We start from the raw sequence: 26,392 nt of genomic DNA, 5'->3' as shown, positions 1-26,392 counted from the left end.
ACCAGCGCTCCTGGAGTCGAGGTGTTTTTGAGACCAGCGCTCCTGGAGTCGAGGTGTTTTTGAGACCAGCGCTCCTGGAGTCGAGGTGTTTTTGAGACCAGCGCTCCTGGAGTCGAGGTGTTTTTGAGACCAGCGCTCCTGGAGTCGAGGTGTTTTTGAGACCAGCGCTCCTGGAGTCGAGGTGTTTTTGAGACCAGCGCTCCTGGAGTCGAGGTGTTTTTGAGACCAGCGCTCCTGGAGTCGAGGTGTTTTTGAGACCAGCGCTCCTGGAGTCGAGGTGTTTTTGAGACCAGCGCTCCTGGAGTCAAGGTGTTTTTGAGACCAGCGCTCCTGGAGTCGAGGTGTTTTTGAGACTGTCGACACACACATATTCATGGAGTCACGCCATGTTCACCGTCGACACACACATCGTCACAGCAGTGATGTAAATAGGTTTTCAATGTAATGAGTCCCGGGATGCACAGGTGGTCATTCAAATGAGTCCCAAAAAATTCTTATGAGTCCCAAAAAAAATCACACCTGTGTGAAGTGAGGGGATGCAACTCCATGTGGGGGTTCGCGGGGCGGGGCGGGGGGGGGATGTTCCAGACACGCCCGGGCCGGTTCCGGCGTGCCGCGTCGCGTCCGAAATGGTTGAGAATGACAGAGTTACCGTGTGGCGGCCCCTCTACTGTACTGTAATGTACTGGCACCCCCGAAAGCATACAGTTAATACGTGCGTGTGTGTTTATTAGGTTGCGCACAGATGGTGAAAAACAACCATGCTGTTTTCGTGCTCATACCCAGACACCCAGCCACCCACCCACACACATAGCTCCGTAAGGGAGTGGTTGCACCACTCAAAAATAATAATAATAAAACATTTTTTATTTTATTTTATAAAAAGAAAATATATAAACATATCAAATAGGCCTATACAGTATATTTTTAATGTAGGCTAGTAGTATTAGCAAGCACAACTCAGTAAGAAATACTAATAGTGGGCAACAGTGGATTTAACATAGCTTAAACCAACCAAAAGTTGTTTGCAGTTGCAATTATTATACTTAGTCAAAATATCGGCGTGTGTTACACAATGTGTGTTTCCCATTGAATCGGGTCTGCTTGTCACGCTAAAACATGTTCCCCTAAATATTTCTGTCGGAGGCAGCGCCGTTTAGTTGAGAGAGTTGCGACATCTCCATTCACTGCTTATTCGTGGGGCTGCATGCGTCACTGATCACTCCATTGTCGTCACTCTCTGTCTCTAAACAGCTCTAGTCTAGAGGCTGCGCTCAGTCAGAGCCAACATGGCGGCGCACAGCGCGCTGTGTTGACAATGTTGTTACAGACTAGTGGTTCTACAAGAACGATTCCTAAGTGGATTTTATTTTTTATAACATAGGATGAGGTCCGATGCGGGCATGCAAAATGATCGTGTCCGTAGATTATTGTTTTACCGCATTTTTTCCCCCCGCGATTTCTTTTTTTTTCACGTGGATTATTATTACTGTGTATGCTGACTGAGTACAGTAGTGCATCCCTAGGACGCAGAGGATGAGCGGAGGTTGCGTCCCAAAACTATAAAGTGCGTTTTGGGACGCAAAACGCACCCTATTTACATCACTGTCACAGTACAGTCCATCAATGCAGGCATTGGACAAACGGGGTCAGATCTCAGAGAAGACATGCTTTCAAGTGAGGCGTCATCGCGTATTAAGAACAGACATGTCCCTTTGACACGGAGGTCTCTCTCTCTCTCTCTCTCTCTCTCTCTCTCTCTCTCTTTCCAGGTCGTACAGTACAGTACAGTACAGTACAGTACAGTACAGTACAGTACAGTACAGTACAGTACAGTACAGTACAGTACAGTACAGTACAGTACAGTACTAAATGATGGGCGCTCGTAAAAAACACAGAAACCAATTTCCTCACAGTGGCAAAGAGTTATACACTTAACTCTTTGTAATGTTGCCATTTTGCCATTTAATTCATACTTATAGACTTATTTATAGCCTAGATCGCAGGTCCTAGTTCACTCTGGGAGAACCGTCCCCTTGAGTTCTCCATGTGTAAAGAGATGTACATTGTACTGTACGTAACACGCTGAGCGCTCAGGACGGAGTTCTCTGCCCTATCAATTAGTAACGCCCAGCGCTCAGGACGGAGTTCTCCGCCCTATCAATTAGTAACGCCCAGCGCACAGGACGGAGTTCTCCGCCCTATCAATTAGTAACGCCCAGCGCTCAGGACGGAGTTATCCGCCCTATCAATTAGTAACGCCCAGCGCTCAGGACGGAGTTCTCCGCTCTATCAATTAGTAACGCCCAGCGCACAGGACGGAGTTCTCCGCCCTATCAATTAGTAACGGCCAGCGCACAGGACGGAGTTCTCCGCCCTATCAATTAGTAACGCCCAGCGCTCAGGACGGAGTTCTCCGCCCTATCAATTAGTAACGCCCAGCGCACAGGACGGAGTTCTCCGCCCTATCAATTAGTAACGCCCAGCGCACAGGACGGAGTTCTCCGCCCTATCAATTAGTAACGCCCAGCGCTCAGGACGGAGTTCTCCGCCCTATCAATTAGTAACGCCCAGCGCTCAGGACGGAGTTCTCCGCCCTATCAATTAGTAACGCCCAGCGCTCAGGACGGAGTTCTCCGCCCTATCAATTAGTAACGCCCAGCGCTCAGGACGGAGTTGTCGCTTCACCCCCCCCCCCAACATTGTCACAACATTGTCGCGATAGAATGAATCAAACCCCCCGTTGTCGCTTCACCCCCCCCCCAACATTGTCACAACGTTGTCGCGATAGAATGAATCATCCCCCCCGTTGTCGCTTCACCCCCCCCCCCAACATTGTCACAACGTTGTCGCGATAGAATGAATCACCCCCCCCCCGTTGTCGCTTCACCCCCCCCCCCCCCCCCCCCCAACATTGTCACAACGTTGTCGCGATAGAATGAATCATCCCCCCCGTTGTCGCTTCATCCCCCCCCCCCCCCCCCCAACATTGTCACAACGTTGTCACAATAGAATGAATCATCCCCCCCGTTGTCGCTTCACCCCCCCCCCCCCCCCCCCAACATTGTCACAACGTTGTCACGATAGAATGAATCATCCCCCCCGTTGTCGCTTCACCCCCCCCCCCAACATTGTCACAACGTTGTCGCGATAGAATGAATCACCCCCCCCGTTGTCGCTTCACCCCCCCCCCCCCCCCCCCCAACATTGTCACAACGTTGTCGCGATAGAATGAATCATCCCCCCCGTTGTCGCTTCATCCCCCCCCCCCCCCCCCAACATTGTCACAACGTTGTCACAATAGAATGAATCATCCCCCCCGTTGTCGCTTCACCCCCCCCCCCCCCCCCCCCAACATTGTCACAACGTTGTCACGATAGAATGAATCATCCCCCCCGTTGTCGCTTCATCCCCCCCCCCCCCCCCCAACATTGTCACAACGTTGTCACAATAGAATGAATCATCCCCCCCGTTGTCGCTTCACCCCCCCCCCCCCCCAACATTGTCACAACGTTGTCACGATAGAATGAATCATCCCCCCCGTTGTCGCTTCACCCCCCCCCCCCCCCCCCCCAACATTGTCACAACGTTGTCACGATAGAATGAATCATCCCCCCCGTTGTCGCTTCACCCCCCCCCCCCCCCCCCCCAACATTGTCACAACGTTGTCACGATAGAATGAATCATCCCCCCCGTTGTCGCTTCATCCCCCCCCCCCCCCCCCCCCAACATTGTCACAACGTTGTCACGATAGAATGAATCATCCCCCCCGTTGTCGCTTCATCCCCCCCCCCCCCAACATTGTCACAACGTTGTCACAATAGAATGAATCATCCCCCCCGTTGTCGCTTCACCCCCCCCCCCCCCCCCCCCAACATTGTCACAACGTTGTCACAATAGAATGAATCATCCCCCCCGTTGTCGCTTCACCCCCCCCCCCCCCCCCCCAACATTGTCACAACGTTGTCACGATAGAATGAATCATCCCCCCCGTTGTCGCTTCACCCCCCCCCCCCAACATTGTCACAACGTTGTCGCGATAGCATGGGTGAAGGGGCTTTCAGGGGCAGGTTTTGATCTGCCGTATACGTCTCTTTTCAGCTGGTACCATCGTACAGGGTCAAAGGTGACAGATGGTAAATGGTAAATGGTGCATTTATATAGCGCCTTTATCCAAGGCGCTTTACATAGATGTGCATTACATTCACCCATTCATACACCGATGGCAGCGGAAACCATGCAAGGCACCAACTAGCACATCGGGAGCAATTAGGGGTTCAGTGTCTTGCTCAAGGACACTTCGACAGTAACTCTGGGGGAGCCCGGGTTCGAACTGGCAACCTTGCGGTTCCCATCCAGGCACTCTCTCTACCCCTGAGCCACCGCCGATGGTGACAGTGGTGCTCATGGCGGGGGGGGGGGGTGAGGGACCTAGCTGTGGTGGTGGACCACCGAGGCAGCGGGGGGGAGGGGGCTCCTCCCACCTCTGCCCGGTGGTCAACGGGAGAGGAGGAGGAGGGTCTGCTGTCGTGGTGGAGATACTCACTGGCGCTCCGGCGTGGGGACAGGGCGTCGCCCGCCGAGGTGGACCCTCCGGACTCGTCGGAGCCGCCGAAGGAGCCGTTGTCCTGCTGTCCCCCGGGCCCCCCGGGCCCCCCCTCGCAGGAGCCCGAGCACGCCGGGGTAGCCAGCGAGCGCAGGCTGCGCTCTGTGACGCGCTCGCGGCTCCGCGACTTGATCAGCTTCTTCATCTTCAGTGCGATCCAGTTGACGCGTCTGAGGAAGGAAGGAAGGAAGGAAGGAAGGAAGGAAGGAAGGGTGCACATTAGAGAGAGAGAGGGGCGGGGTCGGGGGGGGGGGCAGAATCTGGTTAAAACTCATTTAGACCTGAGGACGATTCTAAAAATGACTTCCGTTTTTGTTTTACAAACACAATGTGACACATTGTGAGCTTGTAGGATTATGTATGCTGAGATGGGTAATACATAATAATAGGGTTATGTATGATGAGATGGGTAATATATAATAATAGGATTATGTATGCTGAGATGGGTAATATATAATAATAGGATTATGTATGCTGAGATGGGTAATATATAATAATAGGGTTATGTATGCTGAGATGGGTAATATATAATAATAGGGTTATGTATGATGAGATGGGTAATATATAATAATAGGGTTATGTATGATGAGATGGGTAATATATAATAATAGGGTTATGTATGCTGAGATGGGTAATATATAATAATAGGGTTATGTATGCTGAGATGGGTAATATATAATAATAGGGTTATGTATGATGAGATGGGTAATATATAATAATAGGGTTATGTATGCTGAGATGGGTAATATATAATAATAGGGTTATGTATGCTGAGATGGGTAATACATAATAATAGGGTTATGTATGATGAGATGGGTAATACATAATAATAGGGTTATGTATGCTGAGATGGGTAATATATAATAATAGGGTTATGTATGCTGAGATGGGTAATATATAATAATAGGGTTATGTATGCTGAGATGGGTAATATATAATAATAGGGTTATGTATGCTGAGATGGGTAATATATAATAATAGCAACTAGTAACTTTATTGTAGTGGAGTAAAAGTACAATATTTTGATCCGAGATGAAGTAACAGTAATGGATCTTTTAAAGTGAACGCGTGCGCTGACCCTGGGAACTGGGGTTTATGCTAACAGCTAGCGGTAGAGATAGAGTTAAGTACAGTACAGTACAGTACAGGTAGTTACTTTCCGCCAGTACGACTGCTAATCATCTCACCTGCGTGGAGGTGAGGGGTCGTAGAACTTGTACTGGTCCATGATCTTCTCCTCCAGCTTCTCCTTCTGCCTCCGCAGCTCGTTGAGTTTGTCTCTGCAGGCCACAGACACACAGGTTCGGTGGTGTTACTGTGTGTGTGTGTGTGTGTGTGTGTGTGTGTGTGTGTGTGTGTGTGTGTGTGTGTGTGTGTGTGTGTGTGTGCGCGTGCGTGCGTGCGTAGTACAATGTGCGTAGTACAATGACATTCACAATATGACTTGTTTGACCATAAATATAAAGTGGAAGGTAATAGCATGCGAAGAGTAATATATAATAATAGGGTTATGTAAAATCCGACTTGGTCTTCGTCCATAATCGAGGGCCGCTACATACAGTAGACCAGAGGTTCCCAAACCTTTTCATGTCAAGGACCCCCACATTGACACTAATTAGCCCCACGGACCCCCATTAGAAAATACATGCCAGGGACCCCCATAAGAGAAGATGTTTATGGCTGTAGCAGTGATTCTCAACCCCCAGTTTGACATGCATTAGTCTACGGACCCCCATTTAATGGCTTTTCTATCTCTGGGACCCCCAATTTATATTGTAAAATCAATGTTAATTTAACTCTGAGAGTGGACAAATGGAACCAAATGCACCCTGTATCGATGAATATAGGCCAGCCTTGGCAAAACAGCACACACTTTTAGGTCACTCAACTTTCTTTCTTTCTTTCTTTATGTAACCCGTTACCCACAGCAGAGCATCAATAATCCACACGCAGCCCGGCCCGGCGGTCCCACGCAGCCCGGCCCGGCGGTCCCACGCAGCCCGGCCCGGCGGTCCCACGGCGGCCGGCCCCACGGCAGCCCGGCCCGGCGGTCCCACGGCAGCCCGGCCCGGCGGTCCCACGGCGGCTTTAGGCCGTGTTCTGTGTTCTGGGAACACTCTGCTCTTTTGGAAGCTCCAAATAGACTGGCTGTGATGTCTTGTACTTTTGGCACAAAGATGCAAACCGACATGCCCTTGTTTTGTGCTGTGATTTAGACCAGAGGTTCGTGCTGTTCTTAACCCATTCTGAAATTTGTTCTTTTTTTTTTTCGCCTCCAAGAGGCCACCATACTCTTTGTTTTAGTTGGCCTCCAAGAGGCCACCATACTCTTTGTTTTAGTTGGCCTCCAAGAGGCCACCATACTCTTTGTTTTAGTTGGCCTCCAAGAGGCCACCATACTCTTTGTTTTAGTTGGCCTCCAAGAGGCCACCATACTCTCTTTGTTTTAGTTGGCCTCCAAGAGGCCACCATACTCTTTGTTTTAGTTGGCCTCCAAGAGGCCACCATACTCTTTGTTTTAGTTGGCCTCCAAGAGGCCACCATACTCTCTTTGTTTTAGTTGGCCTCCAAGAGGCCACCATACTCTTTGTTTTAGTTGGCCTCCAAGAGGCCACCATACTCTTTGTTTTAGTTGGCCTCCAAGAGGCCACCATACTCTTTGTTTTAGTTGGCCTCCAAGAGGCCACCATACTCTTTGTTTTAGTTGGCCTCCAAGAGGCCACCATACTCTTCGCTCTTCGCACATCCACGGTCCCGGTCACTTCCGTGTTTACCGCTGCAGAAAGAATCCCTCGTATCTCCTAATCTAGGGAGCTCTCCGTGGTTTTGATCAGATGGATATACTAAGCTCTTCATTTCTGACTGCTGACCTGCCTCTCGTTCAAAATATGAACGCGAGGGGATCATCAAGCGATTGTTATCGTAACGATGGCGAGGTAAGCAAGCAAAAATATGTCTCCTGATTTTTCTCCGGAACGGACAGAGTAAAAGCGGACATATATCTTGCTGTTCAATTATAGAAACTATAGAACATAGATACACATTAAATGTCTTATCTAATTTGATTCAAATGTTTGAGGTGTGCTAGCCCCTCCAATAGATGGCTTTAAAAATGACATCATAATGGCAACCAGGTCTATGGACTTTCAATGTTTGTTTTAGAGCACTTTGACCCATTTATACCTGAGGTCGATTCTACAGATCCTCCTAAATCCTGACAGTTTTCTGAAAACCCCATGTTTCTGTGTCAGTCGTTCTCAAAACATTTTCATGCCAAGGACCCCCAGAATTATTGGCCGCGTTCGCTCTGAAAGAATATATATTCAAAGATTTGCGCCACATTTTCACGATTTTTCAAAAATAGCAGATCTACAAGCTCGTAGCGTGGCACTCGGTATCGGGACATCCCTAGTTATTGGTTATATAATGTTCCAGTAGATCTTACATGTACTGCCTCTGCTCCACATGGAGCAGGTCCTTGTTATAATGTTACAGTGTAGATCTTACATGTACTGCCTCTGCTCCACAAGGAACAGGTCCTTGTTATAATGTTACAGTGTAGATCTTACATGTACTGCCTCTGCTCCACATGGAACAGGTCCTTGTTATAATGTTACAGTGTAGATCTTACATGTACTGCCTCTGCTCCACATGGAACAGGTCCTTGTTATAATGTTACAGTGTAGATCTTACATGTACTGCCTCTGCTCCACAAGGAACAGGTCCTTGTTATAATAGATCTTACATGTACTGCCTCTGCTCCACATGGAACAGGTCCCTGTTATAATAGATCTTACATGTACTGCCTCTGCTCCACATGGAACAGGTCCTTGTTATAATAGATCTTACATGTACTGCCTCTGCTCCACAAGGAACAGGTCCTTGTTATAATAGATCTTACATGTACTGCCTCTGCTCCACATGGAACAGGTCCTTGTTATAGTAGATCTTACATGTACTGCCTCTGCTCCACATGGAACAGGTCCTTGTTATAATAGATCTTACATGTACTGCCTCTGCTCCACATGGAACAGGTCCTTGTTATAATAGATCTTACATGTATTGCCTCTGCTCCACATGGAACAGGTCCTTGTTATAATAGATCTTACATGTACTGCCTCTGCTCCACATGGAACAGGTCCTTGTTATAATAGATCTTACATGTACTGCCTCTGCTCCACATGGAACAGGTCCTTGTTATAATAGATCTTACATGTACTGCCTCTGCTCCACATGGAACAGGTCCCTGTTATAATAGATCTTACATGTACTGCCTCTGCTCCACAAGGAACAGGTCCTTGTTATAATAGATCTTACATGTACTGCCTCTGCTCCACATGGAACAGGTCCCTGTTATAATAGATCTTACATGTACTGCCTCTGCTCCACAAGGAACAGGTCCTTGTTATAATAGATCTTACATGTACTGCCTCTGCTCCACATGGAACAGGTCCTTGTTATAATAGATCTTACATGTACTGCCTCTGCTCCACATGGAACAGGTCCTTGTTATAATAGATCTTACATGTACTGCCTCTGCTCCACAAGGAACAGGTCCCTGTTATAATAGATCTTACATGTACTGCCTCTGCTCCACAAGGAACAGGTCCTTGTTATAATAGATCTTACATGTACTGCCTCTGCTCCACATGGAACAGGTCCCTGTTATAGTAGATCTTACATGTACTGCCTCTGCTCCACAAGGAACAGGTCCTTGTTATAATAGATCTTACATGTACTGCCTCTGCTCCACAAGGAACAGGTCCCTGTTATAATAGATCTTACATGTATTGCCTCTGCTCCACATGGAACAGGTCCTTGTTATAATAGATCTTACATGTACTGCCTCTGCTCCACATGGAACAGGTCCTTGTTATAGTAGATCTTACATGTACTGCCTCTGCTCCACATGGAACAGGTCCCTGTTATAATAGATCTTACATGTACTGCCTCTGCTCCACATGGAACAGGTCCTTGTTATAATAGATCTTACATGTACTGCCTCTGCTCCACATGGAACAGGTCCCTGTTATAGTAGATCTTACATGTACTGCCTCTGCTCCACAAGGAACAGGTCCCTGTTATAATAGATCTTACATGTACTGCCTCTGCTCCACATGGAACAGGTCCCTGTTATAGTAGATCTTACATGTACTGCCTCTGCTCCACAAGGAACAGGTCCCTGTTATAATAGATCTTACATGTACTGCCTCTGCTCCACATGGAACAGGTCCCTGTTATAATAGATCTTACATGTACTGCCTCTGCTCCACATGGAACAGGTCCTTGTTATAATAGATCTTACATGTATTGCCTCTGCTCCACATGGAACAGGTCCTTGTTATAATAGATCTTACATGTACTGCCTCTGCTCCACATGGAACAGGTCCCTGTTATAATAGATCTTACATGTACTGCCTCTGCTCCACATGGAACAGGTCCTTGTTATAATAGATCTTACATGTACTGCCTCTGCTCCACATGGAACAGGTCCTTGTTATAATAGATCTTACATGTACTGCCTCTGCTCCACATGGAACAGGTCCCTGTTATAATAGATCTTACATGTACTGCCTCTGCTCCACATGGAACAGGTCCCTGTTATAATAGATCTTACATGTACTGCCTCTGCTCCACATGGAACAGGTCCTTGTTATAATAGATCTTACATGTACTGCCTCTGCTCCACATGGAACAGGTCCTTGTTATAATAGATCTTACATGTACTGCCTCTGCTCCACATGGAACAGGTCCCTGTTATAATAGATCTTACATGTACTGCCTCTGCTCCACATGGAACAGGTCCTTGTTATAATAGATCTTACATGTACTGCCTCTGCTCCACATGGAACAGGTCCTTGTTATAATAGATCTTACATGTACTGCCTCTGCTCCACATGGAACAGGTCCTTGTTATAATAGATCTTACATGTACTGCCTCTGCTCCACATGGAACAGGTCCCTGTTATAATAGATCTTACATGTACTGCCTCTGCTCCACATGGAACAGGTCCTTGTTATAATAGATCTTACATGTACTGCCTCTGCTCCACATGGAACAGGTCCCTGTTATAATAGATCTTACATGTACTGCCTCTGCTCCACATGGAACAGGTCCTTGTTATAGTAGATCTTACATGTACTGCCTCTGCTCCACATGGAACAGGTCCTTGTTATAGTAGATCTTACATGTATTGCCTCTGCTCCACATGGAACAGGTCCCTGTTATAATAGATCTTACATGTACTGCCTCTGCTCCACATGGAACAGGTCCCTGTTATAATAGATCTTACATGTACTGCCTCTGCTCCACATGGAACAGGTCCTTGTTATAATAGATCTTACATGTATTGCCTCTGCTCCACATGGAACAGGTCCTTGTTATAATAGATCTTACATGTACTGCCTCTGCTCCACATGGAACAGGTCCTTGTTATAATAGATCTTACATGTACTGCCTCTGCTCCACATGGAACAGGTCCCTGTTATAATAGATCTTACATGTACTGCCTCTGCTCCACATGGAACAGGTCCTTGTTATAGTAGATCTTACATGTACTGCCTCTGCTCCACATGGAACAGGTCCTTGTTATAATAGATCTTACATGTACTGCCTCTGCTCCACAAGGAACAGGTCCCTGTTATAATGTTACAGTGTAGATCTTACATGTACTGCCTCTGCTCCACATGGAACAGGTCCCTGTTATAATAGATCTTACATGTACTGCCTCTGCTCCACAAGGAACAGGTCCTTGTTATAGTAGATCTTACATGTACTGCCTCTGCTCCACATGGAACAGGTCCTTGTTATAGTAGATCTTACATGTACTGCCTCTGCTCCACATGGAACAGGTCCCTGTTATAATAGATCTTACATGTACTGCCTCTGCTCCACATGGAACAGGTCCTTGTTATAATAGATCTTACATGTACTGCCTCTGCTCCACATGGAACAGGTCCCTGTTATAATAGATCTTACATGTACTGCCTCTGCTCCACATGGAACAGGTCCTTGTTATAATAGATCTTACATGTACTGCCTCTGCTCCACATGGAACAGGTCCTTGTTATAATAGATCTTACATGTACTGCCTCTGCTCCACATGGAACAGGTCCTTGTTATAGTAGATCTTACATGTACTGCCTCTGCTCCACATGGAACAGGTCCCTGTTATAATAGATCTTACATGTACTGCCTCTGCTCCACATGGAACAGGTCCTTGTTATAGTAGATCTTACATGTACTGCCTCTGCTCCACATGGAACAGGTCCTTGTTATAGTAGATCTTACATGTACTGCCTCTGCTCCACAAGGAACAGGTCCCTGTTATAATAGATCTTACATGTACTGCCTCTGCTCCACATGGAACAGGTCCCTGTTATAATAGATCTTACATGTACTGCCTCTGCTCCACATGGAACAGGTCCTTGTTATAATAGATCTTACATGTACTGCCTCTGCTCCACATGGAACAGGTCCCTGTTATAATAGATCTTACATGTACTGCCTCTGCTCCACATGGAACAGGTCCTTGTTATAATAGATCTTACATGTACTGCCTCTGCTCCACAAGGAACAGGTCCTTGTTATAATAGATCTTACACGTACTGCCTCTGCTCCACATGGAACAGGTCCTTGTTATAATGTTACAGTGTAGATCTTACATGTACTGCCTCTGCTCCACAAGGAACAGGTCCTTGTTATAATGTTACAGTGTAGATCTTACATGTATTGCCTCTGCTCCACATGGAACAGGTCCCTGTTATAATAGATCTTACATGTACTGCCTCTGCTCCACATGGAACAGGTCCTTGTTATAATAGATCTTACATGTACTGCCTCTGCTCCACAAGGAACAGGTCCTTGTTATAGTAGATCTTACATGTACTGCCTCTGCTCCACATGGAACAGGTCCCTGTTATAATAGATCTTACATGTATTGCCTCTGCTCCACATGGAACAGGTCCTTGTTATAGTAGATCTTACATGTACTGCCTCTGCTCCACATGGAACAGGTCCTTGTTATAATAGATCTTACATGTACTGCCTCTGCTCCACATGGAACAGGTCCTTGTTATAGTAGATCTTACATGTACTGCCTCTGCTCCACATGGAACAGGTCCTTGTTATAATAGATCTTACATGTACTGCCTCTGCTCCACATGGAACAGGTCCCTGTTATAATAGATCTTACATGTACTGCCTCTGCTCCACATGGAACAGGTCCTTGTTATAATAGATCTTACATGTACTGCCTCTGCTCCACAAGGAACAGGTCCTTGTTATAATAGATCTTACATGTACTGCCTCTGCTCCACATGGAACAGGTCCCTGTTATAATAGATCTTACATGTACTGCCTCTGCTCCACATGGAACAGGTCCTTGTTATAATAGATCTTACATGTACTGCCTCTGCTCCACATGGAACAGGTCCCTGTTATAATAGATCTTACATGTACTGCCTCTGCTCCACAAGGAACAGGTCCTTGTTATAGTAGATCTTACATGTACTGCCTCTGCTCCACATGGAACAGGTCCTTGTTATAGTAGATCTTACATGTATTGCCTCTGCTCCACAAGGAACAGGTCCCTGTTATAATAGATCTTACATGTACTGCCTCTGCTCCACATGGAACAGGTCCTTGTTATAGTAGATCTTACATGTACTGCCTCTGCTCCACATGGAACAGGTCCTTGTTATAGTAGATCTTACATGTACTGCCTCTGCTCCACATGGAACAGGTCCTTGTTATAGTAGATCTTACATGTATTGCCTCTGCTCCACATGGAACAGGTCCTTGTTATAGTAGATCTTACATGTACTGCCTCTGCTCCACATGGAACAGGTCCTTGCTCTCCATGGTCTGCTCCAGCAGCGTCTTGTTCTGCAGCATCAGGCTCTGGATCTGACTCAGCAGGTGACGGTTCTCCTCCTCCAGGTTCCCTTTGAGCTGACCCAGCAGCTGGAGATCGCACGCACGCACGCACGCACGCACGCACGCACGCACGCACACATGCATGCATAAAATACATAAAAAATAGTCATCATGAATCATACGTAAGCTATGTGGAATACAGTGGAATAATAATGAAACTATACGTGTATACACTATAGAGTGTCATGTCTACATAAAGTGCTATTTAAAAGTTGAGCCTATGCCTGTAGGAGGTCCAGGCTAGGGCAAGTGCTATATGGGCTAAGATGGAGTCTGAAGAGGTGGGTTTTCAGACTGCGGCGGAAGATGGGTAATATAATATACTATAACACGTGCATAGAGCGTACCAACATCTCCTTGAGGGGGCGTCAACATATGTGTCACGTGGTAGCGGCCGCCATACTTGTTGGCTTGTCTGGTTTGTTTACATTGAGCGACTATCCGGTGTGCTTGTATACGTTTTTTTAAACTGACCTCACAATGGTGCAGATTTACAAAAAGACGTAGAACAACAAAGTATCTAAGCACAGCCGTGTATGTTCACAACATTTTCCTTGTCCTTGTAAGGTATTTGGGCCCGACGTCCTGGTGTTGGTTCACTATGTTGTCGCCAAGAACAAGCTCAATATTTACAAAAACATACCACCGTCACTCTATTCTGAGTGATGTGGGCTAGAGTTTAAAGCCCAAAAGAAGGCCGCCGCTAGCTTTTCAGACGCCGCCCCCCCCCCTTGGTGACATACACGTTTTTACACCCTATAGTACCTCGCACTGGTTGGTGAGCTTGGTGGAGGTGATGTCCAGCTGCTGGCACTGCTCTCTCAGCTTGGAGAAGTCTGCTCCGAGGTGCGTGTGCTCCAGCTTGACGGCGTTCAGCTGGCTCTTCAGCTGCTTGTGGTCGGCCGAGAGCTCCTCGCTGTCCTTCAGGAGCTGTCGGTACGTCTGGTTCAGCCTTAGAGGAGAGGAGAGGGCAGAGCGGTTAGTGGTTAGCGCTATACGTCTGGTTCAGCCTTAGAGGAGGGGAGAGGGCAGAGCGGTTAGTGGTTAGCGCTATACGTCTGGTTCAGCCTTAGAGGAGGGGAGAGGGCAGAGACGTTAGCGGTTAGCGCTATACGTCTGGTTCAGCCTTAGAGGAGAGGGCAGAGCGGTTAGCGCTATACGTCTGGTTCAGCCTTAGAGGAGAGGAGAGGGCAGAGCGGTTAGTGGTTAGCGCTATACGTCTGGTTCAGCCTTAGAGGAGGGGAGAGGGCAGAGACGTTAGCGGTTAGCGCTATACGTCTGGTTCAGCCTTAGAGGAGAGGGCAGAGCGGTTAGCGCTATACGTCTGGTTCAGCCTTAGAGGAGAGGAGAGGGCAGAGAGGTTAGCGGTTAGCGCTATACGTCTGGTTCAGCCTTAGAGGAGAGGGCAGAGCGGTTAGCGGTTAGCGCTATACGTCTGGTTCAGCCTTAGAGGAGAGGAGAGGGCAGAGCGGTTAGTGGTTAGCGCTATACGTCTGGTTCAGCCTTAGAAGAGGGGAGAGGGCAGAGAGGTTAGCGGTTAGCGCTATACGTCTGGTTCAGCCTTAGAGGAGAGGGCAGAGCGGTTAGCGGTTAGCGCTATACATCTGGTTCAGCCTTAGAGGAGAGGAGAGGGCAGAGCGGTTAGCGGTTAGCGCTATACGTCTGGTTCAGCCTTAGAGGAGGGGGCAGAGCGGTTAGCGCTATACGTCTGGTTCAGCCTTAGAGGAGGGGAGAGGGCAGAGCGGTTAGCGGTTAGCGCTATACGTCTGGTTCAGCCTTAGAGGAGGGGAGAGGGCAGAGCGGTTAGCGGTTAGCGCTATACGTCTGGTTCAGCCTTAGAGGAGGGGAGAGGGCAGATCGGTTAGCGGTTAGCGATATACGTCTGGTTCAGCCTTAGAGGAGAGGGCAGAGCGGTTAGCGGTTAGCGCTATACGTCTGGTTCTGCCTTAGAGGAGGGGAGAGGGCAGAGCGGTTAGCGGTTAGCGCTATATGTCTGGTTCAGCCTTACAGGAGAGGGCAGAGCGGTTAGCGCTATACGTCTGGTTCTGCCTTAGAGGAGGGGAGAGGGCAGAGCGGTTAGCGGTTAGCGCTATACGTCTGGTTCAGCCTTAGAGGAGAGGGCAGAGCGGTTAGCGGTTAGCGCTATACGTCTGTTTCAGCCTTAGAGGAGGGGAGAGGGCAGAGAGGTTAGCGGTTAGCGCTATACGTCTGTTTCAGCCTTAGAGGAGAGGGCAGAGCGGTTAGCGGTTAGCGCTATACGTCTGGTTCAGCCTTAGAGGAGCGGTTGAGGAAGGAGAGAGGGGAGAGGGAGGAGTGCTAGGCCTGTCATAGGGCTTTAAGCAACTAGTCGAATATTCAACTAGTCGACTAGTAAATCCACTAGTCGACCCCTTGGTGCGTGCGTGCGTGCGTGCGTGCGTGCGTGCGTGCGTGCGTGCGTGCGTGCGTGCGTGCCTGCGTGCGTGCGTGCGTGCGTGCGTGCGTGCGTGCGTGCGTGCCTACGTGCGTGCGTGCGTGCGTGCGTGCGTGCGTGCGTGCGTGCGTGCGTGCGTCTCACCAGTCCTTCTCATCTCGGAGCCTCCTACACTCCGCAGCGCTCATGCGGTGCTGCTCCTTCTCCAGACTCATCTTCTCCTGCTCCTCCCTCAGGGCTTTCTGCAGGTCCTCCAGCTTGGCCCTCTGCTGCAGCAGACTGTTGTACCTGAATGTACACACACACACACACACACACACACACACACAGTTAGCCGATACCGAATACCGATACCAGTGTTGTGATCTCATGTTGTGTTTATAGCTATCTAGCTATATATCTGGTGTTGTGTTTATAGCTATCTAGCTATATATCTCATGTTGTGTTTATAGCTATCTAGCTATATATCTCATGTTGTGTTTATAGCTATCTAGCTATCTGGTGTGGTGTTTATAGCTATCTAGCTATCTGGTGTGGTGTTTATAGCCATCTAGCTATATATCTGGTGTTGTGTTTATAGCTATGTAGCTATATATCTCGTGTTGTGTTTATAGCTATCTAGCTATTTGGTGTGGTGTTTATACTAGCTATCTAGCTATATATCTCATGTTGTGTTTATAGCTATGTAGCTATATATCTGGTGTTGTGTTTATAGCTATCTAGCTATATATCTGGTGTTGTGTTTATAGCTATCTAGCTATATATATCGTGTTGTGTTTATAGCTATCTATATATATCTGGTGTTGTGTTTATAGCTATCTAGCTATATATCTGGTGTTGTGTTTATAGCAGACTCCTCACTCAAATGTGCACTTACAGTTTGGGCAACTCGAAAACAAACTCCACATGTCACTTTATTTACCTGCCATAGTGTCGACCCCTTACCCCTGTGTCGGATCGGTGGTTAGACTGGCATAGTGTCGACCCCTTACCCCTGTGTCGGATCGCTGGTTAGACTGGCATAGTGTCGACCCCTTACCCCTGTGTCGGATCGCTGGTTAGACTGGCATAGTGTCGACCCCTTACCCCTGTGTGGGATCGCTGTTTAGACTGGCATAGTGTCGACCCCTTACCCCTGTGTGGGATCGCTGGTTAGACTGCCATAGTGTCGACCCCTTACCCCTGTGTCGGATCACTGGTTAGACTGGCATAGTGTCGACCCCTTACCCCTGTGTCGGATCACTGGTTAGACTGGCATAGTGTCAACCCCTTACCCCTGTGTGGGATCGCTGGTTAGACTGGCATAGTGTCGACCCCTTACCCCTGTGTCGGATCGGTGGTTAGACTGGCATAGTGTCGACCCCTTACCCCTGTGTCGGATCACTGGTTAGACTGGCATAGTGTCGACCCCTTAACCCTGTGTCGGATCACTGGTTAGACTGGCATAGTGTCGACCCCTTAACCCTGTGTCGGATCACTGGTTAGACTGGCATAGTGTCGACCCCTTACCCTTGTGTCGGATCGGTGGTTAGACTGGCATAGTGTCGACCCCTTACCCCTTTGTCGGATCACTGGTTAGACTGGCATAGTGTCGACCCCTTACCCCTGTGTCGGATCGGTGGTTAGACTGGCATAGTGTCGACCCCTTACCCCTGTGTCGGATCGGTGGTTAGACTGGCATAGTGTCGACCCCTTACCCCTGTGTGGGATCGGTGGTTAGACTGGCATAGTGTCGACCCCTTACCCCTGTGTGGGATCGGTGGTTAGACTGGCATAGTGTCAACCCCTTACCCCTGTGTGGGATCGGTGGTTAGACTGGTATAGTGTCGACCCCTTACCCCTGTGTGGGATCACTGGTTAGACTGGCATAGTGTCGACCCCTTACCCCTGTGTCGGATCGGTGGTTAGACTGGTATAGTGTCGACCCCTTACCCCTGTGTGGGATCACTGGTTAGACTGGCATAGTGTCGACCCCTTACCCCTGTGTCGCATCACTGGTTAGACTGGCATAGTGTCAACCCCTTACCCCTGTGTGGGATCTGGTTAGACTGGCATAGTGTCGACCCCTTACCCCTGTGTCGGATCGGTGGTTAGACTGGCATAGTGTCAACCCCCTTACCCCTGTGTCGGATCGGTGGTTAGACTGGCATAGTGTCGACCCCTTACCCCTGTGTGGGATCGCTGGTTAGACTGGCATAGTGTCGACCCCTTACCCCTGTGTGGGATCGGTGGTTAGACTGGCATAGTGTCAACCCCCTTACCCCTGTGTCGGATCGGTGGTTAGACTGGCATAGTGTCGACCCCTTACCCCTGTGTGGGATCGCTGGTTAGACTGCCATAGTGTCGACCCCTTACCCCTGTGTGGGATCGCTGGTTAGACTGGCATAGTGTCGACCCCTTACCCCTGTGTCGGATCGGTGGTTAGACTGGCATAGTGTCGACCCCTTACCCCTGTGTCGGATCGGTGGTTAGACTGGCATAGTGTCGACCCCTTACCCCTGTGTGGGATCACTGGTTAGACTGCCATAGTGTCGACCCCTTACCCCTGTGTGGGATCGGTGGTTAGACTGGTATAGTGTCGACCCCTTACCCCTGTGTGGGATCGGTGGTTAGACTGGCATAGTGTCGACCCCTTACCCCTGTGTGGGATCGGTGGTTAGACTGGCATAGTGTCGACCCCTTACCCCTGTGTGGGATCGGTGGTTAGACTGGCATAGTGTCGACCCCTTACCCCTGTGTGGGATCGGTGGTTAGACTGGCATAGTGTCGACCCCTTACCCCTGTGTGGGATCGCTGGTTAGACTGCCATAGTGTCGACCCCTTACCCCTGTGTGGGATCGCTGGTTAGACTGCCATAGTGTCGACCCCTTACCCCTGTGTGGGATCGCTGGTTAGACTGGCATAGTGTCGACCGCTTACCCCTGTGTGGGATCGGTGGTTAGACTGGCATAGTGTCGACCCCTTACCCCTGTGTGGGATCGCTGGTTAGACTGCCATAGTGTCAACCCCTTACCCCTGTGTGGGATCGCTGGTTAGACTGCCATAGTGTCGACCCCTTACCCCTGTGTGGGATCGGTGGTTAGACTGGCATAGTGTCGACCCCTTACCCCTGTGTGGGATCGCTGGTTAGACTGCCATAGTGTCGACCCCTTACCCCTGTGTGGGATCACTGGTTAGACTGCCATAGTGTCGACCCCTTACCCCTGTGTGGGATCGGTGGTTAGACTGGCATAGTGTCGACCCCTTACCCCTGTGTCGGATCACTGGTTAGACTGGCATAGTGTCGACCCCTTACCCCTGTGTCGGATCACTGGTTAGACTGGCATAGTGTCGACCCCTTACCCCTGTGTCGGATCACTGGTTAGACTGGCATAGTGTCAACCCCTTACCCCTGTGTCGGATCACTGGTTAGACTGGCATAGTGTCAACCCCTTACCCCTGTGTGGGATCACTGGTTAGACTGGCATAGTGTCAACCCCTTACCCCTGTGTGGGATCACTGGTTAGACTGGCATAGTGTCAACCCCTTACCCCTGTGTGGGATCACTGGTTAGACTGGCATAGTGTCAACCCCTTACCCCTGTGTGGGATCACTGGTTAGACTGGCATAGTGTCAACCCCTTACCCCTTTGTGGGATCACTGGTTAGACTGGCATAGTGTCGACCCCTTACCCCTGTGTGGGATCACTGGTTAGACTGGCATAGTGTCGACCCCTTACCCCTGTGTGGGATCACTGGTTAGACTGGCATAGTGTCGACCCCTTACCCCTGTGTGGGATCACTGGTTAGACTGGCATAGTGTCGACCCCTTACCCCTGTGTGGGATCACTGGTTAGACTGGCATAGTGTCGACCCCTTACCCCTGTGTGGGATCACTGGTTAGACTGGCATAGTGTCGACCCCTTACCCCTGTGTGGGATCACTGGTTAGACTGGCATAGTGTCGACCCCTTACCCCTGTGTGGGATCACTGGTTTGACTGGCATAGTGTCGACCCCTTACCCCTGTGTGGGATCGGTGGTTAGACTGGCATAGAGTCGACCCCTTACCCCTGTGTGGGATCGGTGGTTAGACTGGCATAGTGTCGACCCCTTACCCCTGTGTGGGATCGGTGGTTAGACTGGCATAGTGTCGACCCCTTACCCCTGTGTGGGATCGGTGGTTAGACTGGCATAGTGTCGACCCCTTACCCCTGTGTTGGATCACTGGTTAGACTGGCATAGTGTCGACCCCTTACCCCTGTGTGGGATCGCTGGTTAGACTGGCATAGTGTCGACCCCTTACCCCTGTGTGGGATCGCTGGTTAGACTGGCATATTCGCAGATACCGATATGCCCCGATATGACCAAATAAGGGCCGATATCGATACAGTATCGGGACATCTCTAAGCTGAACAGCTCCAGTGTGCAGTGTGTTACCTGTCTTGCAGTGTGTTACCTGTCTTGCAGTGTGCAGTGTGCAGTGTGTTACCTGTCTTGCAGTGTGCAGTGTGTTACCTGTCTTGCAGTGTGCAGTGTGTTACCTGTCTTGCAGTGTGTTACCTGTCTTGCAGTGTGCAGTGTGTTACCTGTCTTGCAGTGTGTTACCTGTCTTGCAGTGTGCAGTGTGTTACCTGTCTTGCAGTGTGTTACCTGTCTTGCAGTGTGCAGTGTGTTACCTGTCTTGCAGTGTGTTACCTGTCTTGCAGTGTGCAGTGTGTTACCTGTCTTGCAGTGTGTTACCTGTCTTGCAGTGTGTTACCTGTCTTGCAGTGTGTTACCTGTCTTGCAGTGTGCAGTGTGTTACCTGTCTTGCAGTGTGCAGTGTGCAGTGTGTTACCTGTCGTGCAGTGTGCAGTGTGTTACCTGTCTTGCAGTGTGCAGTGTGTTACCTGTCTTGCAGTGTGCAGTGTGTTACCTGTCTTGCAGTGTGCAGTGTGTTACCTGTCTTGCAGTGTGCAGTGTGTTACCTGTCTTGCAGTGTGCAGTGTGCAGTGTGTTACCTGTCTTGCAGTGTGCAGTGTGTTACCTGTCTTGCAGTGTGCAGTGTGCAGTGTGTTACCTGTCTTGCAGTGTGCAGTGTGTTACCTGTCTTGCAGTGTGCAGTGTGTTACCTGTCTTGCAGTGTGCAGTGTGTTACCTGTTGTGCAGTGTGCAGTGTGTTACCTGTCTTGCAGTGCGTTACCTGTCTTGCAGTGTGCAGTGTGTTACCTGTCTTGCAGTGTGCAGTGTGTTACCTGTCTTGCAGTGTGCAGTGTGTTACCTGTCTTGCAGTGTGCGGTGCTCCAGCTCTAGGGTGCGGTGTGCGTTCTTCAGGCAGCCGTGCTTGCCCATCAGGGCCTCGTACTCCATGGCCTGGCGCTCGTGCACGGCCGCCAGCCGCTCGTGGTCGCGCAGCAGCTGCTCGTAGACGCCGCGCAGCTCCTCGCGCTCGCGCACGGCGCCCTCGCGCTCGCCCTCCACGCCCGACTGCTGCCGCTCCAGCTGGGCGCTCTGGGCCAGGAGGGACGCGCACTGGGCGCTCAGCGTCGACTTCTCCACCTGCAGGGGTCGGACGAGAAACAAGGTTTACTGGTTTGGTTGTTATTAGGGTCGTACTGATCCGATCACGTGATAGTATTACAGTATGAATATTATATCCATGTCATGATATTAGACTGGATGCTGTGATTTATATGGCATAAGTGTTCTATAAAAAATAAAATAAAATACAATACAATACAATACAATACAATACAATACAATACAATACAATACAATACACTCGGTGGCGCGCTATGAGCTTGTAGATCTGCTATACAATACAATACAATACAATACAAATATATTTATTTTATTTTTTAATTTTTTTCTATCAAAATCAAATGATCGGAAACGGATCAGGAGCAAAATAACGTGATCGGGACATCCCGAAATTAGGACATCAGCGTTCTGATCAAAAGGTTTGTCGGTGCCGTAAACAAGGAAGTGAATGACTCTATCCAACTCCTTCCGTGCCCAACGTCGGTGTGGTGGAGAGTTACCTTAAGGCTGAGTGTCAATAAAAGTGTCAGTACGCTTCTCACCATCCTCTGGCTTGGGTTCGCTACATGCTCTAACTCCGTTTGGAACCTCTATATCTACGCTGCTACGGTTTGGCTCGAGACGAGGTTCCGAGGAAAGCTATCCCTGCGCTGGTAGAAATGGAGTTTATTTAAAAAAGTAAAGGTATCGGAACCAAGATAAAGTTGATAAACTTAACATAGGCGCGTAACATTTGAACCGAGGCATCTAACAACCGCTTACCAGTGGCGCCTGAGCCATTGAGCAAACGGAGCTGCTGCTCCAGCAGATTAAAATGAACCGGCGCATTGCGCCCCCACTAATATCCCCCACTAAATATGTTTGTCTATGTGTGTGTGAGCGCGGCGGCACGCGCGGAGAGAGAGAGGGAGAGGGAGCGAGAGAGAGAGAGAGGGAGAGAGAGAGGGATGCTGCGTGTTAAAAAATAAATAGGCTACTAATTCGTGCATTGCATCCATTTCCAATAATGCCCGGCTTGCCCACCTGTGTGAATCACTTACTTTGTGCTTGCTGCTAGTTTTCAGAAGAATTAATCCAAGGTGTGTCATATTATGTTTTAAAGTAGGCATACATTTTAGCTGGTCAGTCAGTGTGTGCAGACTCAGAGAGAGAAGCAGCACTGCTCTGCTGATTAAATGGATATGACCTAGATATGTCATATGCGCATCTGACTGGCAAGATAATTAGTTATTTGGCAACACCTGTGTGAAATACCAGAATAAGCTTTTTCTTTTTTTTGGTGGCCATCTACAGGCCGGCCATGTGTACTACAGCTGGAAGTTTGTTCCACAGCTGTGGAATTGAGATCCTTTTTTTTTAACTCATATAATCTGCTATGATTTCTTAAATTATTATTCATGACATGAATGTGCAGTAGTCTACCAAAAAAAAGGAAATTTAAAAAAATATATAATGTCACGTTATTATTTATATAAATAAAAAGTGGACTGGTTGGAGGATAAAATAAATAGTATTCTTAAACTACATTTGTGTGACTTTTTTTGGGGGGGGGGTTATCATCGTCTCTGCTCTGCTTTTTCTCCCTGGAAATAAAAACGTCTGGGTTTCCGAGGCTACTGCTCTGCTGCTGACGCTATTTCCGGTTACCTTTACGCACGGGGCGCACGGATTTGACATTCTCCGGTCAGCCTGAATGTGTGTGTTGTTGTTGTCAACATGGCTCAGAAGAGAATGAGTGATTTATTTGGTGGGTCCAAGCCCAAATCAAGTCTAGTTCATGAACCCTTCATGAGCACCAGCAGCAGTGTTCAGCAGGGGATGAACCCTTCATGAGCACCAGCAGCAGTGTTCAGCAGGGGATGAACCCTTCATGAGCACCAGCAGCAGTGTTCAGCAGGGGATGAACCCTTCATGAGCACCAGCAGCAGTGTTCAGCAGGGGATGAACCCTTCATGAGCACCAGCAGCAGTGTTCAGCAGGGGATGAACCCTTCATGAGCACCAGCAGCAGTGTTCAGCAGGGGATGAACCCTTCATGAGCACCAGCAGCAGTGTTCAGCAGGGGATGAACCCTTCATGAGCACCAGCAGCAGTGTTCAGCAGGGGATGAACCCTTCATGAGCACCAGCAGCAGTGTTCAGCAGGGGATGAACCCTTCATGAGCACCAGCAGCAGTGTTCAGCAGGGGATGAACCCTTCATGAGCACCAGCAGCAGTGTTCAGCAGGGGATGAACCCTTCATGAGCACCAGCAGCAGTGTTCAGCAGGGGATGAACCCTTCATGAGCACCAGCAGCAGTGTTCAGCAGGGGATGAACCCTTCATGAGCACCAGCAGCAGTGTTCAGCAGGGGACGAACCCTTCATGAGCACCAGCAGCAGTGTTCAGCAGGGGACGAGTGCTAACGTTGAGTCCGTTGTCGTCGTCGTCGGAGGACAATAATAAAAACTAGAAAAAGTGCCCTTCTGGCACAGGTCTCCACCAGGAGGATGTTTGTGTGTGTGTGTGTGTGTGTGTGTGTGTGTGTGTGTGTGTGTGTGTGTGTGTGTGTGTGTGTGTGTGTGTGTGTGTGTGTGTGTGTGTGTGTGTGTGTGTGTGTGTGTGTGTGTGTGTATGTGTGTGTGTGACGCGGCTTGGCCTGTTGTAGCGCCACCATGAGGCTGATTTGAAAACTGTCAAGTGGCATTTCTTCCTCAGCCTAGTGGGAATATGCATGCACAGTTTCACCGCAATCGGACGCTGCGTTGAGTAATTGTGGCAATTTGTACAAAACGGGTACAAAGCGGGCTACTCCTGAAAGGTTTAGAAGCCAATTGTAGGCAATGAAGGTGGATTATGAGAAATCAAACAAATGTGTCTTGATCACATGGCTATGGATAGCATGTGTACCGAATTACGTGAAATTTGGATAAAATCTGAAGGAGTAATATTAGAAAATGTGTTTTACATATGTCGGCCTCCTGGTGGCGCTATAAAGAGCAGATGTGAAAAATTCCAGGCAAAGGTTTTTCCTTGGCCTCTAGGGAGTTGGCATACAAAGTTATCCACAGATCCGTGCAGTTAGAGGTAAAAACACTTTTCGGCGAGTTATAGCGCCACCATGAGGCTGAGTTGAAAATGTTCATGTGGCATTTCTTTCTCGGCCTAGTGGGAATGTGCGTGCACAATTTCACGGAAATCACACGATGTGTCCATGATTTGCAGCATTTTGTTTGAAACTGAGCACTCCTGCAAACTTTGGAAGCCAATCTTAGCCAATCAGGATGGAGTCTGAGAAATCTGAAAGAACCGTTTCGTTGAATGGCTCTAGAGAGACTGTGTACCAATTTGCGTGATGTTTGGACAAAATCTGTAGGAGGGGGACATATGGTTCAAGAAGATCGGAGAGGTAGGGGGGAGCCAGGTTATTGAGAGCTTTGTAGGTGGTGAGCAGGATTTTGTAGTGAATTCTTTGTTTGACGGGAAGCCAGTGTAGGTCATGGAGGACGGGTGTAATGTGGTCTCTGGAGCGTGTACTGGTGAGCAGGCGGGCAGCGGAGTTTTGAACGTGTTGTAGTTTGTTGAGGATTTTGGAGGTGGTGCCATTGAGTATACTGTTGCAGTAGTCAATCCGGGATGTGATGAATGCGTGGATGAGGGTTTCGGCAGCAGGGAAAGACAGAGAGGGCCGGAGGCGGGCAATATTCCTGAGGTGGAAGAAGGCGGTTTTGATGATCTGGTTTATGTGGGGGAGGAATGAGAGGGTGGAGTCGAATGTGACACCAAGGTTACGGATGTGGGGGGAGGTTGTAACAGTGGTGCCATCGATGTTGTGGGTGAAGTTCTGGGTGGAGCTGGTGAGAGAGTTAGGGCCGATGACTAGGATTTCTGATTTGTTGCAGTTGAGTTTTAAAAAGTTATTTTGCATCCATGTTTTAATATCACTGAGGCAGGTGGTGAGGGTGGAGTGGGTGGCAGCAGTGATGGTCTTGGTGGAGAGGTACAGTTGTGTGTCATCGGTGTAGCAGTGGAACTGGAGGTTGTGGTGACGGAGGATTTGCCCAAGTGGTAGAATATAGATAATGAAAAGGAGAGGACCAAGTACAGAGCCCTGGGGGACGCCGTGGGTGACTGGGGCAGTGGAGGAGTGACAGTTGTTGATGGAGATGAACTGGTGGCGGTCAGAAAGGTATGATTTCAGCCAGGAGAGGGCAGTGTGTGTTATTCCAAGGGAGGACTGAAGGCGTGAGATGAGGGTGGAGTGATTGATGGTGTCAAAAGCGGCAGAGAGGTCCAGGAGGATGAGGATGGAGAGGGAACCAGAGTCAGCGGAGAGTCAAATGTCGTTGGTGACTTTGAGGAGGGCTGTTTCTGTGCTGTGCATTGAGCGGAAACCAGATTGGAATGTTTCGTAGAGGTTGTTTGAGTCCAGGTGTGATTTAAGTTGGGAGGCGACTGCTCTTTCTAGGATTTTGGAGATGAAGGGGAGGTTGGAGATGGGGCGGTAGTTGTTGGGGGTGTCAGGGTCTAGTCCGGGTTTTTTGAGAATGGGGGTGACAGCAGCCAGTTTAAGGGCAGGTGGGATGAAACCAGTGGACAGGGAGGTGTTAATGATTTTGGTGATGGTTGTGGAGAGAGCTGGGAGGCAGGCCATAACTAGGGAGGAGGGCATGGGATCCAGGGTGCAAGTGGATGCCTTCATGCCGGAGGTTATGGTGGATAGGTCAGATGTGGTGATCTCGGTGAAGATAGTGAGTGGTTGACCAGAGAACAGAGGGGGGGTAGGTTCAGGATCCGGGGGAGTGGTGGAGGAGGGGATGGCCAGTTCAGAGTGAATGTTGTCTATTTTGGTTTGAAAAAATTTGAGAAATGATTCACATTTACTGGTAGTGAAGGAGGAGGTGGTGGTATCCATGGGTTTGAGCAGGTTGCTGACAGTGGAGAAGAGCGTTTTGGGGT

At 49.0% G+C, this 26,392-nt stretch overlaps 1 protein-coding gene across 1 annotated transcript in view; it reads right to left on the bottom strand.

The window, feature by feature from the left end:
• The window catches only part of LOC306922158 (girdin-like), a gene marked incomplete at both ends in the record, with an annotated part of 136,363 nt that overhangs the window by 18,817 nt on the left and 91,154 nt on the right, over nucleotides 1-26,392 (bottom strand). Inside the window, 6 exons of the mRNA XM_079499554.1 lie at nucleotides 4,485-4,776; nucleotides 5,794-5,886; nucleotides 13,426-13,571; nucleotides 14,310-14,496; nucleotides 16,102-16,245; nucleotides 21,197-21,474. Coding sequence (XP_079355680.1) covers nucleotides 4,485-4,776; nucleotides 5,794-5,886; nucleotides 13,426-13,571; nucleotides 14,310-14,496; nucleotides 16,102-16,245; nucleotides 21,197-21,474 — 1,140 coding nt within the window. The remainder of the gene's footprint in view (nucleotides 1-4,484; nucleotides 4,777-5,793; nucleotides 5,887-13,425; nucleotides 13,572-14,309; nucleotides 14,497-16,101; nucleotides 16,246-21,196; nucleotides 21,475-26,392) is intronic.

This window comes from Electrona antarctica, assembly GCF_951216825.1.
Source record: "Electrona antarctica genome assembly, chromosome: 4".
Classification (NCBI taxonomy): domain Eukaryota; kingdom Metazoa; phylum Chordata; class Actinopteri; order Myctophiformes; family Myctophidae; genus Electrona; species Electrona antarctica.
Note: the sequence above shows the minus strand (reverse complement) of the source record. Positions and strands in the feature narration are given on the sequence as shown.